At 41.6% G+C, this 17,500-nt stretch overlaps 1 protein-coding gene across 2 annotated transcripts in view; it reads left to right on the top strand.

Annotated features, from left to right (window-relative positions):
- Window positions 1–310: 310 nt before the first annotated feature.
- The window catches only part of LOC311227442 (RNA-binding protein with multiple splicing-like), a 197,760-nt gene continuing 180,570 nt past the window's right edge, over window positions 311–17,500 (top strand). For both annotated transcript variants that reach the window (XM_084313085.1, XM_084313086.1), the window contains exon 1: window positions 311–743. In XM_084313085.1, coding sequence (XP_084169211.1) covers window positions 672–743 — 72 coding nt within the window. In that variant the 5' untranslated portion in view covers window positions 311–671. The remainder of the gene's footprint in view (window positions 744–17,500) is intronic.

A 17,500-nucleotide genomic window follows, 5' to 3' on the forward strand; every position in this document is an offset into this window, starting at 1 on the left:
GTATATATACGGTAATAATAATAATAATAATAATAATAATAATAATAATAATAATAATAATAATAATAATAATAATAATAATAAATATATTTTAGTAAAATGTTGACAGGTGGTGAATTGTGTCTTTGTTGTGGTTATTATTATGGCACCTTGATGAAACACTCTCAAGCCCAAATTTAAATGAAGGCAGGCCGACTGCGCGTCACGCCCTCTCCCTCCCTCCCTCCCTCCCTCCCTCCCTCCCTCCCTCCCTCCCTCCCCTCCCCTTGAGGAGATGGGAGACAACTTTCCTCTCGTAGTGCAGCGCAGTCAGATGAGAGAGACACAACCACTGTCTTCCTTCCACTTGTCTCACCGGGACGCGAATAGAGAACCTTTCCAGGGAATAAATACCGACTTCCAAATGAGGAATAATATCTGAGCTAACGGGCTTATTATAATAATATATTATAATAATAATATAACAACAACCCGCGCGTCTAGAGATATTAGTTCGTTTGGACTTTTTCGAACCCCTCGTCGTTCCGTTTCCTCGTCACATTGATGCCAAACTAGGAGCTCAGCTCGACCCGCAGGACAGCGGCTGGACGGAGGGTTTATCTGAACAACAAAGCGACAGAAAGACTCTCTAATATTATAAAAACAAAGAACAGAAGTCCGTCTCAGTCAGAATGAATAACAACAACAAGACCACCGAGAAGGAGAACGATCAGCCGAGTAGTGAATTCAGCCACGAAGAGGAGGTACAGTATGATGATGCATCCCCCGTCCTCTCCAGATAGAGCGCCTGGTCGCACTCCTGTCTTTTATTTTCATTCTCTAAACACGTGTAAACGCTTTATCCGGCTTCAGTTGTTGATGTTGTACTTGTCGTTGATTGTGTTGTCTAGAGACCTGTCAACGCGGACCCGGTAGACTCATAAAAAGCATAATATCATTGTCGAGGAGGTCACTTCTGAACAATGTGCACCTGTCACCTCTTTTGTTTCGCCAAAGTCCATAGAGTCATAATCCATCTCCCCCCCCCCCCCCCCCCCCCCACCGCTGCATAACTGGTCTAATCTCGACATGATGCATCGTAAATTTCAAATTCAGCCTTTATGGTTTTTGCGTACCTGCTGGTTTTCCATGCAAAGCTCTGGTCGCAGTTCACAGCTGGAGGGAGAGAGTGGAGGAGGATTGATTGATTGATTGATTGAACACTTTATTACCAGAATGCAGAATCGGTACAGTACAGTACGGCTCAATACACACAATTGTTAAGGGGATGCAGGACTTCTCAGTCAGTCAGGGCACATTGCTTGTCATCATCGGAGCAGTTTAAACTTCAAACAATTGGGCCAATAACACTGTGAAAGAGATAATTGCTCAAAGGCATAATTGTTCCTGTGCGTTTGTTTGACAACCAAGTTATTTGTAAAAAAAATAATAAAAAAACAAAAAAAAACATCGAATCTAATTAGTTGAGGCTGAAAAGGTAATATCTCAATAACATGCTGGACAATAGCCCAGTTCCCCTCCCTCTGAAAATATTAGTCCTGTTACGCAATCTGGATCCAATTTCCTAATACCTCTCTCTATACGTTTGTAGTAATGTCCTTTGCAGGGGTGTGTGTGGGGGGGTAATTTACTTTGGCTCTGAGATATCTCCATTGGAGATCATGTCAGAGCTGTTATTGTAGTTCTCCACCATCCGCGAGGCCAAATGATGTCAGAAAGGTATATCAGATTATATCAGTTATTTTTCTTGGGAGTGATTTGATTTAGAGCCGCGTTGTACTATTAGTCACATCGTAACCGAATAGGCAAACATTCCAGCCGGAGCCCCGATTCCATATATGGTCGAGGCTTTAGGTTGCTATGGACGCCATGTCCAGTTTACACGGTTACACACATGGTTTATTACACGGTTACACACATGGTTTATTACACTGTTACACACATGATGTATTACACGGTTACACACGTGATGTATTACACGGTTACACATGTGATGTATTACACAGTTACACACGTGACATATTACACGGGTACACACGTGATGTATTACACGTGATGTATTACACGGTTACACGCGTGATGTATTACACGGTTACACACGTGTGATGTATTACACTGTTGCACACGTGATGTATTACACGGTTACACACGTGATGTATTACACGGTTACACACGTGTGATGTATTACACGGTTACTAGGGATGCCCCGATCGATCGGCCACCGATCGTTATCGGCCGATAATCAGTATAAATATGCGATCGGTGATCGGTGATGATGCTTTATTTTCGCCGATCGTCAAAACCAATCTCACTCGCTGTCGCTGAGTTCTGTCTCAGACACCGGGTGGTGCGGCGTCTGCTCATCCCTCCAGCCCCTCCCGCACGCATTTAAACACGGGTCTAGTAGTCTAGTGGGACGGGACACGGGAGGACGGCGTCTCCCTGAGCTAACGTTAGCTTAGCTACCGTTACAAAATGACCCAGTCAACTATTCACTTTTAGTTTAATACATGATGAGGCATTGTCTAACCGAACGGTATCTAGCCGGCCAGCTACCGATAGCTCCTGACATCAACAAACGCTCCAGCAAGTCTAGTAGAGACGTGTATGATACCTCAGCTAGCTCACGTTAGCGCAAGTTAGTTCACTGTTCAAAACGAAATGTCCCATTGAACTAAATAATTCACTGAGGCGTTGTATTAACGCTATATATCCGGCTAGCAGTAGCTACAGATAGCTCCTGATATCAATGTCTTATAACACTGATTCGATGCGTATTCGAGCTGAGGGCATGTTGAATGTGATATAACCACAGTAACGTTATACCAATAGGGTCCAACTGCAGCGCAGGAGAATCAATCCTGGCCGTAGCTCGAGGCTACTCGAGTATAGGTCCAGCTGCAGCTCCGGAGAATCCTGGCCGTAGCTGGAGGCTACTAGAGTACACACAGACAGTGGAGCTTGTTGCGTGGTGGCTTGCAGATAATACAAGTACAAGTCTCTAACGGTTACACACATGGTGTATTACACGGTTACATGTGTGATGTATTACATGGTTACACACATGGTGTATTACACGGTTACACACGTGATGTATTACACTGTTACACACGTGATGTATTACACCTAGCGGCTTGTGAGGAACGTATATGGTCTTTTCTGTTCACAAAGTAATACATCACGCGTGTAACCGTGTAATACTTCACGTGTGTAACAGTGTAATACATCATGTGTGTAACAGTGTAATACATCACGTGTGTGTAACAGTGTAATACATCACGTGTGTAACAGTGTACTACATCACGTGTGTGTAACACTGTAATACATCACGTGTGTGTAACAGTGTAATACATCACACGTGTAACAGTGTACTACATCACGTGTGTGTAACAGTGTAATACATCACGTGTGTGTAACAGTGTAATATATCACGTGTGTAACCGTGTAATACATCACGTGTGTAACCGTGTAATACATCACGTGTGTGTAACAGTGTAATACTTCATGTGTGTAACAGTGTAATACATCATGTGTGTAACAGTGTAATATATCACGTGTGTGTAACAGTGTAATATATCACGTGTGTAACAGTGTAATACATCACGTGTGTGTAACACTGTAATACATCACGTGTGTGTAACAGTGTAATACATCACGCGTGTAACAGTGTACTACATCACGTGTGTGTAACAGTGTAATACATCACGTGTGTGTAACAGTGTAATACATCACGCGTGTAACAGTGTACTACATCACGTGTGTGTAACAGTATAATACATCACGTGTGTGTAACAGTGTAATACATCACTCGTGTAACCGTGTAATACATCACGTGTGTGTAACAGTGTAATACATCACGTGTGTAACCGTGTAATACATCACGCGTGTAACAGTGTACTACATCACGTGTGTGTAACAGTGTAATACATCACGTGTGTGTAACAGTGTAATACATCACGTGTGTAACCGTGTAATACATCACGTGTGTAACCGTGTAATACATCACGTGTGTAACCGTGTAATACATCACATGTGTAATGGTGTAATACATCACGTGTGTAACCGTGTAATACATCACGTGTGTGTAACAGTGTAATATATCACGTGTGTAACCGTGTAATACATCACGTGTGTAACCGTGTAATACATCTTGTGTGTAACCATGTACTACATCACGTGTGTAACCGTGTAATACAGCACGTGTGTAACCGTGTAATACATCACGTGTGTAACCGTGTAATACATCACGTGTGTAACCGTGTAATACATCACGTGTGTAACGGTGTAATACATCACGTGTGTAACCGTGTAATACATCACGTGTTGTGGGACGTTTTCTCAACGATTCTTATCTTGGGAACTCTAGAACCCCAGTGCTTTTCTAACATTCACTATGACAGACATCACCGTTTGAATGGACACTGAATGGGTTAAATCTCCACTTGTATAGCGGCTGGGTGGCGCAGCGGACATTGCGCTCGTCACCAACGCGAGAGACACCGGTATCGAATCCGGCTGTGAGCGTTGCCTCCGGCTTGGGCCGGCCGTCATACTGGCTCAATTGGCAGAGTCAGCGGGAGGGGAGTCGATGGGTGGTAATCTGGTCGTTGTAAACAGCGACTCCTACAGGTCGGTCAGGGCGCCTGCACAGCGAGGGAGGGAAATGGTGAGGGTAGTGTGAGCCTCCCACACGTTACACCTCGCCAATGAGAGTCCGCGCTGGCAGGTGAAAAGAAGTGGCTGGCTGACTCTGCATGTATCGGAGGGGACATGCAATAGTATCTATCAACCCTCCTTACGACTGACCAGTGGGGGGCACATGCGAGCAACGATCAAGACAGGGGAGGGGGCAATTGGCACGACTAAATTGGGATGGGAGAAAAACAGAAAAAGGAGGAGAAAAAAAGTGGATCAAAAAAGAAAATCTCCACTTGTACGTAAAAAGGACAAGACGGCTTTAAGTTCCTACTCGTCCAGTTTAATACACCTACTGTAGGAAACACAGTTAACATCTCTACTGTCTGAAACACCTTAACATCTCTACTGTCTGAAACACCTTAACATCTCTACTGTCTGAAACACCTGACCTCTTAACATCTACAAATACAAAAGCACAACGAAGCAGTGATTAGATTAACATGCCGTTACCAGCCCTATGCTGTCATTACCTCAGCACTGATAGGATTACAGGATTTGAGCAAAGTGTAACTACAAAGGAACTCGACACAGAAAAGCTTTAAATAAAAATGTATTTCAAGTAGTGCGATCGCCTCGATGCAAGCGGTCGGTGTAGCTGAAACTTCGCTGTGTGTTAATAAACCCCCCCGGACGCGTGAATACTTTCCCCAAGGTGGTTGTCCTTCCGCGTTCGGTTTGTGCGGCCTGATTGGCCACTGACGCTTCTCTCAACGCCCAATTGCGCCCAACTTTCAGAACTTCTCTCAGTTCCACAAGTCCGTCACATCAGCTACCTACCTGCATCAATATACTAACTAACTAGCACATCAATGCACTAACTACTACCGCTGTGCATCAATATACTGCTACCGCCGTGCATCGCTATACTGCTACCGCCGTGCATCAATATACTAACTATTGATGTGATGCCGATTGATATGAATAGTGCGTTACGTTAATATAGAGAGATGAAAACAATACGTTATTTATATTGATGTGATGCCGATTGATATGAATAGCGTGTTACGTTAATATAGAGAGATGAAAACAATACGTTATTTATATTGATGTGATGTCGATTGATATGAATAGCGCGTTACGTTAATATAGAGAGATGAAAACAATACGTTATTTATATTGATGTGATGCCGATTGATATGAATAGCGTGTTACGTTAATATAGAGAGATGAAAACAATACGTTATTTATATTGATGTGATGCCGATTGATATGAATAGCGCGTTACGTAAATATAGAGAGATGAAAACAATACGTTATTTATATTGATGTGATGTCAATTGATATGAATAGCGCGTTACGTTAATATAGAGAGATGAAAACAATACGTTATTTATATTGATGTGATGTCGATTGATATGAATAGCTCTTTACGTTAATATAGAGAGATGAAAACAATACGAGGAAATGGGCTACGTTAATATAGAGAGATGAAAACAATACGAGGAAATGGGCTACGTTAATATAGAGAGATGAAAACAATACGAGGAAATGGGCTGTGGAACTGAAGGACTTGAGCTGTGGAACTGAAAGCTAGGCGCAACGTGATTGGGCGCTGAGAGAAGCGTCAGTGGCCAATCAGGCCGCGCAAACCGAACGCGGAAAGACAACCACCTTTGGGAAAATATTCACGCCCCCCCGGACGTGGAGATGGGAGTGTGCTTTAAAGGAGCTGTAAGTGGTTTTATTTACTTAAAATAAGTGTTTAGTAGTAGACAGATTAGATCACAAACAGACATCACTGATATATATGAGTGTCTGGTCAGTAACATGGGTCTCTCAGTCCCTCTGCTCTGCAGAGCAGAGGGACTGGGAGACCCATGTTACTGACCAGACACTCTATATCAGTGATGGCTGTTTAGTGCAGAGCGGAGGGACTGGGAGACCCATGTTACTGACCAGACACTCTATATCAGTGATGGCTGTTTACTGCAGAGCGGAGGGACTGGGAGACCCATGTTACTGACCAGACACTCTATATCAGTGATGGCTGTTTACTGCAGAGCGGAGGGACTGGGAGACCCATGTTACTGACCAGACACTCTATATCAGTGATGGCTGTTTACTGCAGAGCGGAGGGACTGGGAGACCCATGTTACTGACCAGACACTCTATATCAGTGATGGCTGTTTACTGCAGAGTGGAGGGACTGGGAGACCCATGTTACTGACCAGACACTATATCAGTGATGGCTGTGTACTGCAGAGTGGAGGCACTGGGAGATCCATGTTACTGACCAGACACTCTATACCAGTGATGGCTGTTTACTGCAGAGCAGGAGGGACTGGGAGACCCATGTTACTGACCAGACACTCTATATCAGTGATGACTGTTTACTGCAGAGTGGAGGGACTGGGAGACCCATGTTACTGACCAGACACTCTATATCAGTGATGACTGTTTACTGCAGAGCGGAGGGACTGGGAGACCCATGTTACTGACCAGACACTCAATATCAGTGATGACTGTTTACTGCAGAGTGGAGGGACTGGGAGACCCATGTTACTGACCAGACACTCAATATCAGTGATGGCTGTCAGAATGTAGAGCTATTTAACACTCATTTTAACCAAAGAATACCACTTACAGCTACTTTAAACAAGCGATGTGATGTAAACAAAGACGAGGGGTAAGAGAGAGTGGCCTTTCGTTGTGTGTGTGTGTGTGTGTGTGTGTGCGTGCGTGCGTGTCGTACAGGAGTGTAACAGTCTCAATACAGACTCGAAATTAATTTGATTTCTTTTAGAATATACTCTCAATACAGTGCAGGCCTGTCGAAATTTGAGACTGTATCGACCGCTCTCTCCTTCTGTCGGTCTCCTCCCTACGTCTCTCCTTCTCTCTCTTCTCTCGCCTTCTCTCTCTTCTCTCTCTTCTCTCTCTTCTCTCTCCTTCTCTCTCCTTCTCTCTCCTTCTCTCTCTTCTCTCTCTTCTCTCAGTCTAGCCGGTGGTGTGATGTGTTGCTGCTGTTACCATCATGTTCAAGGCTCCCTTTCATTGTTTACAACTTCAAAATAAAAGTTGTATTTTTTTTAGCCAAACCAAGCTGTGTAGTATGTATATATATAAATATAAAATCTATAATTAGAGCGTTTTTTTTATCGCATGAAGAATTCAATCTTTCAAATTGAATTGTGAAATCAAAATGGACATCTGTATGAATGTGTGTATAGTAGTCCCAGAGCGAGGTGGATTACAGTCTATATTAATAGTAGACAACTCTGCATGATCAAGATTTGAGGTAGATTGTACATAACATTATTATGAGAGCGTGCGCGCACACACACGCACACACACACACGCACGCATGCACGCACGCACGCATACACGCACACACACGCACGCACGCACGCACGCACACACACGCACACACACACACATGTACACACACACACACACACACACACACACACACACACACACACACACACACACACACACACACACACACACACACAGGCCATAATCCTCCTGTTATGTCTTGGGCTTCTCTGAGCCAGTGGTCCCTCAAGACTCCATGACATCATTCACCAACGTCCCTACTTCCTTTACAACAGGAACACGTTGTCACATGTCAACAGGGTCACATGTTCTCCACCTCGACGGACATGTCGCTTTTCATTTTGACGTCAGAACCACAACGATGTGAAGACAAGACACCTGAAGGACAGAGCACGTTTTCACAACAGAGGGTCTATGATGTTCAGTTCAGTTCAGTTCAGAGTATTTATTTGCCACATGGAATCATACAATCAGAGTTTCTTCATTACACAATCATAAATATCATTCCATGGACAAAAGGAGCAGGAAGAAGAATAAATCTTATAGTTACCTTCCCCTTATGTAGTCTAACGCTATGATGTAGTCTAACTCTATGATGTAGTCTAACTCTAGGATGTAGTCTAACTCTATGATGTAGTCTAGGATGTAGTCTAACTCTATGATGTAGTCTAGGATGTAGTCTAACTCTATGATATAGTCTACGTTAGTCTACGCCGATGACACCTCTCTGTTCATTTCTCCGATCCGGCTCTTTTTAAAGCCCTATTTTCGACCCTGTTCGACTCCGTCTCCTGTTCACCTGCACAACAACAACAACAACATACCAGTTCACGGCCCGACTCTCATCTGGCAAAAAAAAAAGCAGGACGTTTAAAAGGTTAAATGGCTTTATGCTTAACAGTGCTATGGTAACGGTAAACCATTACCTTAATAAGAGGAGCCAAAGTTTAACTACCTTCCTTCCATGACTCTCTCGCATGCGGAACAATAGGAGTAGTAAGCCTTGTGCCGTGTAGTCTAAGGCGCAATGGATCACCCATTTGCAACAGTGCCCACCCCACCCCCCGCCCCCACCCCCAAAGTCCGCTTGTTTTCACATACCTGCTCCGTTGCACCCCCCCCCCCCCCCCCCCACCGCACAAAGGCCTGACGATTCTTCAATGTTTATCTTCTGTGGACCAGCCAGTTGTCACCAAACATGGTCTTGATGGAGACAGGTTACCCAGGATACAGTCCCCCCCCCCCCCTCTGCCTCCACACATCTAATCTAGTGAGTTGGGTTGATAAGTCTCACTATCAGGTGTTCTGGATGCTCTCGCGTACTTGAGTGGCACCTGAAAGGCCCCGGGTGGGCGGGGCTTGTGGCAGTCTCTGGTGACAATGCCGTCTCTGAGATAGTGAGTGTGAAGAGATAAGGTCCCGGTCGTCTGCTGTTTCCAGTCCTTGTTTGGACACGGCACCCTCTGGGAGCTCCTTTACCACCACCGAATTAGTTCTGGTTTCTCGAACCGCTTCTGTTTCAGGATTCTTGAGACCCTTGTGCTATCTAGCGCGTCTAACCATCGCAATCAAGGATGACAACAGAGGGTGTCGCTCAATGTATTTGCTGAAAGCATAAGGAACACATACTGTACTTGTTTATGATAAATTATTTGTTAATTCTAGGTCTCTCGTAAGGTTCTAAAGAACATTTCTCTCTCTCTCTAACAGCTGTGGTCAGTCTGGTCACTTCTCTCTCTCTCTCTCTCTCTCTCTCTCTCTCTCTCTCTCTCTCTCTCTAACAGCTGTGGTCAGTCTGGTCACTTCTCTCTCTCTCTCTCTCTCTAACAGCTGTGGTCAGTCTGGTCACTTCTCTCTCTCTCTCTCTCTCTCTCTCTCTCTCTCTCTAACAGCTGTGGTCAGTCTGGTCACTTCTCTCTCTCTCTCTCTCTAACAGCTGTGGTCAGTCTGGTCACTTTGCACTGGAGGTACATCAGTGGACGTGTTGGATAATTATGGATAATTATGCCTAGTTTCTGTTCAAGGTTGGGAATTATTACCTTGTTGCTGAAGTGACTACAGTAGTAAATATTAACATCATGGCTGGACGATATGCCCTGGAAAAACTACCCGCCACTGCATTGAGCTGCGTAGAGCGGCTGCTAAACAGCCATAATGCTCTGGTTATGGATTTGGTCTGAATATAATAAATTCAGCATAAAGGCTTCGGGGGGAAGGAGTTTATTTTTCCTTCCTGGTAACAGACTGGAGTGATTCCCACCATTATGCTAAATGTACTGATGCTCACATACACTTCCAGTCGCTGTTTAATCCATCTCTATCGTAGACTAAACTAAATGTGTAATGTTTAATCCATCTCTATCGTAGACAGAACTAAATGTGTAATGTTTAATCCATCTCTATCGTAGACTAAACTAAATGTGTAATGTTTAATCCATCTCTATCATAGACTAAACTAAATGTGTAATGTTTAATCCATCTCTATCGTAGACTAAACTAAATGTGTAATGTTTAATCCATCTCTATCGTAGACAGAACTAAATGTGTAATGTTTAATCCATCTCTATCATAGACTAAACTAAATGTGTAATGTTTAATCCATCTCTATCGTATACAGAACTAAATGTGTAATGTTTAATCATCTCTATCGTAGACTAAACTAAATGTGTAATGTTTAATCCATCTCTATCGTAGACTAAACTAAATGTGTAATGTTTAATCCATCTCTATCGTAGACTAAACTAAATGTGTAATGTTTAATCCATCTCTATCGTAGACTAAACTAAATGTGTAATGTTTAATCCATCTCTATCGTAGACAGAACTAAATGTGTAATGTTTAATCCATCTCTATCGTAGACTGAACTAAATGTGTAATGATTAATCCATCTCTATCGTAGACAAAACTAAATGTGTAATGTTTAATCCATCTCTATCGTAGACTAAACTAAATGTGTAATGTTTAATCCATCTCTATCGTAGACTAAACTAAATGTGTAATGTTTAATCCATCTCTATCGTAGACAGAACTAAATGTGTAATGTTTAATCCATCTCTATCATAGTCTAAACTAAATGTGTAATGTTTAATCCATCTCTATCGTAGACTAAACTAAATGTGTAATGTTTAATCCATCTCTATCGTAGACAGAACTAAATGTGTAATGTTTAATCCATCTTTATCATAGACAGAACTAAATGTGTAATGTTTAATCCATCTCTATCATAGTCTAAACTAAATGTGTAATGTTTAATCCATCTTTATCATAGACAGAACTAAATGTGTAATATTTAATCATCTCTATCGTAGGGCTGGGCGATATGACCAAAAACATTATCGCGATAAAATTATAAAATTATTTTCATATAATTCGATATCGATAATTATCGTCGATATAATGTCTGTCAAGTTTAATTAACTTCTTATGCTGCTGCGAATGTCTCGAGTCGAGTTGATGTCGTCATCAGTCCGCGCACGTTAGCAGTTAGCCGACAAGCGGAATATCTCATGACAATGTAATAAATATGACACTAAAATACTCTCTTCCGCCACAATACATTGCAACGACGTCCACTGTATACCCACACTACTATAAACGTGGCCTCAGAATTCACGCCACACACATACTCGGCACGTAAATATATAAAACATCGCCGTGCAAGCTAGTTAACCTAGCCAGCCTGTTGCTTCTAAGCGGTGTATTCCATGACAATGTGCTAAATATAACACTAAAATACTCTCTTCCGCCACAATATATTGAAACGACGTCCACTGTATACCCACACTACTATAAACGTGGCCTCAGAATTCACGCCACACACATACTCGGCACGTAAATATATAAAACATCGCCGTGCAAGCTAATTAGCCTAGCAAGCCTTGTTGTTGAGTGAGTCCTACCTCTCTACCCAGAGGTGCAGCGCGGGTCTCCTTCGCTCTCGGCCATCTCCTTCACCGATTGGTTGTTAGTGCGTGCTCATATCCAAGCTTGGAAAATCGATATATCGAAACTTTGCGACCACGTTTCATGTTTATTTCGAGGAAATAATTTATCGCGATAGTTATCGTTATCGTTTTATCGCCCAGCCCTACTCTATCGTAGATAAAACTAAATGTGTAATATTTAATCATCTATCGTAGATAAAACTACATCTGTAATATTTAATCATCTCTATCGTAGATAAAACTACATCTGTAATATTTAATCATCTCTATCATAGACAGAACTAAATCTGTAATATTTAATCATCTCTATCGTAGATAAAACTACATCTGCAATGCTCCCAAACAGCAGATGTGAACATTATGTGATTTAACTGGTCTTGTCCACTGGTCAGTAACAGCCACTCTCATCTCCCCTGGCTAACTGAAAGGTCCCTCTCGGTTTGGGATATAAATGCAGTATGAACACATTTACTAACGTCAAACTGTGGACAGTTTTCCTTTCGTATTTCATGACAGTAAAGGGAAACGGCAGTAGACTGTTTGAATCCCTGCTGATTTCTCACTTGACTACGACACGCCCACAAGGAAAACCTGACATTCTTTGGTTCAAGATCAAGATTCAAGAGTTTTATTCATCACATACATACCAGGGCATACATTGAAATGCGGTTGGCCATGCCCGCATTGATTGTGCAATAAAAACAATAGTAATAGTAATAATAATAAAAAAGATAACTAGAATAGACATGGTAAATAGACATGTTAATAAATCGCTTAAAGGCACTGGATCCTATGTACACTCCTATACAATGTGCTGTTTTTCTTCTATGTCCCTAAGCTATACTTGCTGTTACTAACTATGCAACAATCACAACAAGTTATTTCAGCTGGGAACCAACGCTTTGGCTTTCCAACCAATTCATTTTTGGTGTAAAGGCTCCCAACGGAACAGAACCCGTTCCCCATCGGTATGAATGGGCTGTGAGAAGGTTCCGTTGAGAAGGTTCTGTTGAGAAGGTTCTGTTGAGAAGGTTCCTCGGAACAGAAGATTCTGTACAACTTGTGTCTGGCGTGGTCTTTATGGGTAGGAACATCTCGCTGACTGTAGTTGAACATTAGCTCGCTGGCTGAAACTGGCACAGGAATGTAGATTAACGAGCTTGCTGTTCCTGCAAATGAATAAATAAATACTGAAACACTGAAACACGGCAGAGTCAACAGAGAGGGAAATGTTGACTTTACGGAAACAATAACTGGTAGAGGATATTGGCGAGCATTTCCCCAAATACGCAAATCTTATACTCATATGTTACGTCAGAAATCAAAGCGAAGCAACATGATTTCTGCATTAACACATTCCTGCCAAAAATTATTTACTCGTTATTGGCCGCCAATCGAATAACGCCGATAATGAGTTTACTAGTTTTTGGGATCGTTATATTGTTTATTCGCTATTCTATTCATAATTCATAGCTGCAGCCTCTGGTATAGTCTTCAGACCCTGTCTGAGCTGGCAGACGGTCAACACTGCCCTCTACTGCCAGGCGGAGCTATTGCATCTCATTGAAAATGAGCTTGTGTCTTTTAGGAGGCGATCTGAGCCGGGCGGGCAGGGTTTAAATATTCAGGCGAGCCACGATGGCATCAGTAACCCCGCCCGCCCGTCATTGTGAAACGGTCGGTAGTGCGGTGCGGACCTCCACGAACATTATTTGGAATTGTGATAAGATATTTGGATTATCTCTTTTGCATTACATCAGATACAAGGTAAGAACATCATATATGAATTTGATCGTTGATCTGACATTTATTTCTACCCCGATCACAGCTATCTGTGTGGACCGTGTAATACTGTTTACCATTGGCTGGGGTGGGGGTGGGGGGGAGCGCCCCGCTATGACGGTAATTTCATGTATGGACGAGGAGACATAATAGTGATAATCTAGCATTGATTTCAGGATGATTAGATAATCAGCCAAAAAATTACAACGTGATGACTGGATTACAGTAAAATGCATTTTCCTCACCTTTTCCTGGAATTACTGAAAAACACCCAAACCATACTCTATTCAAAACGGTATAAAACGGAAATGTACGAATGAAAAAACAATCTGTCTCTGCAATGTTGATTAGAAGCAGCTCACTGAGACCCGACGGCGTTAAGACCCATAGATATAATATAAGATATATTTTAAGCACTCACAAATGTCACAGTCTAAAACTATATCCATTGAATAAAGACCTGGGTATCAGCGCCCCCTTCTGTGGCGGTCAATGTGTTAAGGGCACATAGAAGCATGTTTGACCTCTGATGAACAAAAACAGTATTAGCCTTAGAGATCAAAAAGATTATTGACTACTCAGTGACGACAAACTAACAGTGTAAGTCTATAGTGACGACCAAACTAACAGTGTAAGTCTATAGTGATGACCAAACTAACAGTGTAAGTCGATAGTGATGACCAAACTAACAGTGTAAGTCTATAGCGACCAAACTAACAGTGTAAGTCTATAGTGACGACCAAACTAACAGTGTAAGTCTATAGCGACCAAACTAACAGTGTAAGTCTATAGTGACCAAACTAACAGTGTAAGTCTATAACGACCAAACTAACAGTGTAAGTCTATAGTGATGACCAAACTAACAGTGTAAGTCTATAGCGACCAAACTAACAGTGTAAGTCTATAGTGACGACCAAACTAACAGTGTAAGTCTATAGTGACCAAACTAACAGTGTAAGTCTATAACGACCAAACTAACAGTGTAAGTCTATAACGACCAAACTAACAGTGTAAGTCTATAGTGACGACCAAACTAACAGTGTAAGTCTATAGTGACCAAACTAACAGTGTAAGTCTATAGTGATGACCAAACTAACAGTGTAAGTCTATAGTGACCAAACTAACAGTGTAAGTCTATAGTGACCAAACTAACAGTGTAAGTCTATAGTGACCAAACTAACAGTGTAAGTCTATAACGACCAAACTAACAGTGTAAGTCTATAGCGACCAAACTAACAGTGTAAGTCTATAGCGACCAAACTAACAGTGTAAGTCTATAGCGACCAAACTAACAGTGTAAGTCTATAGCGACCAAACTAACAGTGTAAGTCTATAGTGACCAAACTAACGCTGTAAGTCTACAGTGACCAAACTAACGCTGTAAGTCTACAGTGACCAAACTAACGCTGTAAGTTAGGGATGTTCGATATTGGCTTTTTTACCGATACCGATATACCGATATTGTCCAACTCTTAATTTCCTATACCGATATCAACCGATACCGATATATGCAGGGTTTCCCCCCCAAAAATGGAATACTTTCAGGTAATTAACATTACATATCTGTTGTCGTGGAATTAACACAACATTATGCATACTTTTGACAATAAATAAAATCAGAATTTGTTCTTACTTGCTTGCCTGGGTAAATAAAGGTTAAATAAATGTAAAAATTAAAAATTAAAATCTTTATTTTCTTTGAAAACCGATACCGATCATTTCCGATATCACATTTTAATGCCAATATCGGCCGATAATATCGAACATCCCTAGTGTAAGTCTATAGTGACCAAAGGTAACTGGAGAAGGTAACCGTGTCTACATCAGATCCACCATAACTAGATACTAATACTCACAAAATGGGTATTAGCTGTGAGAAAGGTTAGACAAGGCGGCGTGATGTCACACAGCGTGATGTCATGATGGCTGGTTACTAGGGATGCTCGATATTGGCTTTTTTACCGATACCGATATACCGATATTGTCCAACTCTTAATTTCCGATACCGATATAAACCGATATCAACCGATACCGATATATGCAGGGTTTCCCCCCCAAAAAATGGAATAATTTCAGGTAATTAACATTACATATCTCTTGTTGTGGAATTAACACAACATTATGCATACTTTTGACAATAAATAAAATCATAATTTGTTCTTACTTGCTTGCCTGGGTAAATAAAGGTTATAGAAATGAAAGAAAAAAAAAATTGAAAACCGATACCGATATTTTCCGATATCACATTTTACTGCCGATAATATCGGTAGGCCGATAATATCGGACATCCCTACTGGTTACTATGAACACACAAATCCATTGTTTATAAAGTCTCATATAATGAAATGTAATGATTTGGTTTATTATAAAACTATGCAAATAATCTAAAGCAAAGTTACTCACAGACGGGATACAAAGGTTTTTTTTCAATACATGAAAGAAAATATGATTTGAGAGATATTTGGAAATTTACTGTTCAAAAAGCTAAGAAAGGGATTAAAAGGAGGTGTATTTCTATTATTGGGGTTAACTTGTGGAACAATGCTGATATACAGTTAAGAATGAGTAATTCGCTTTTGGTTTTTAAGAAAATGGTTTGTAAAGCTATTTTTGAAAACTACAAGGGTGAATAATACTGTTTTTTTTGTGCTATTTTCTTTTAGAATACTGTTTTAGAGTCTTAATTTTTGTTAAGAATATAGGACAGGCATATATAAGCATTATGCTTCAGTCTGTACCCTTTCAGTCACTGTAAAATCAAATATTGTTAAATGATGGTGTATATTGTATTGTGTGAGATGATGACTGAATAAACGACTACTACTAAATGCCACACAGCATGATGTCACACACTGTGAGGTAGGGCTGGGCGATAAAACGATAACGATAACTATCGCGATAAATTATTTCCTCGAAATAAACATGAAACGTGGTCGCAAAGTTTCGATATATCGATTTTCCAAGCTTGGATATGAGCACACGCACTAACAACCAATCGGTGAAGGAGATGGCCGATAGAGGAAGGAGACCCGGAAGGAGGTAGGACTCGGTAAACAAGGCTGGCTATGGCTAATTAGCTTGCACGCCGCTATTTCACAGGTTACCTGCCGAGTTGGTGTGTGTTTTGAATTCTGAGGGTAACTGTTATAGTAGTGTGGGGTATACGGTGGACGTCGTTGCAATGAATTGGGCGGAACAGAGTATTTTAGGGTAATTTTTTAGTACATTGTCATGAAATACTCCGCTTGGAAACGAGGCTGGCTATGGCTAATTAGCTTGCACACCGCTATTTCACAGGTTACCTGCCGAGTTGGTGTGTGTTTTGAATTCTGAGGGTAACTGTTATAGTAGTGTGGGGTATACGGTGGACGTCGTTGCAATGAATTGGGCTGAACAGAGTATTTTAGGGTCATTTTTGAGTCATGAGATACTCCGCTTGAGATACTCCGCTCTGCTAACGTGCGCGGACTGATGACGACATCAATTCGACTCTCGAGACATTCACAGCAGCAAAACAAGTCAGCCCGCGTATCGGCGCCGGGCATAATAAGTTAATTAAACTTGACAGACATTATATCGACGATAATTATCGATATCGAGTTATATGAAAATAATTTTATAATTTTATCGCGATAACGTTTTTGGTCATATCGCCCAGCCCTACTGTGAGGCATGAATGACTGGGGAATGGGGAGGGAGGTACAAGAATGGGGTGGGGGGTCACACACCATAAATGTTAGTTTCATAATGACATTATCACGGTAACATATTGAGACAGAATGCATGCAGTGGAGGGA

The sequence above is a fragment of the Notolepis coatsorum genome (assembly GCF_963971535.1).
Source record: "Notolepis coatsorum genome assembly, chromosome: 4".
In the NCBI taxonomy this organism is placed as follows: Eukaryota; Metazoa; Chordata; class Actinopteri; order Aulopiformes; family Paralepididae; genus Notolepis; species Notolepis coatsorum.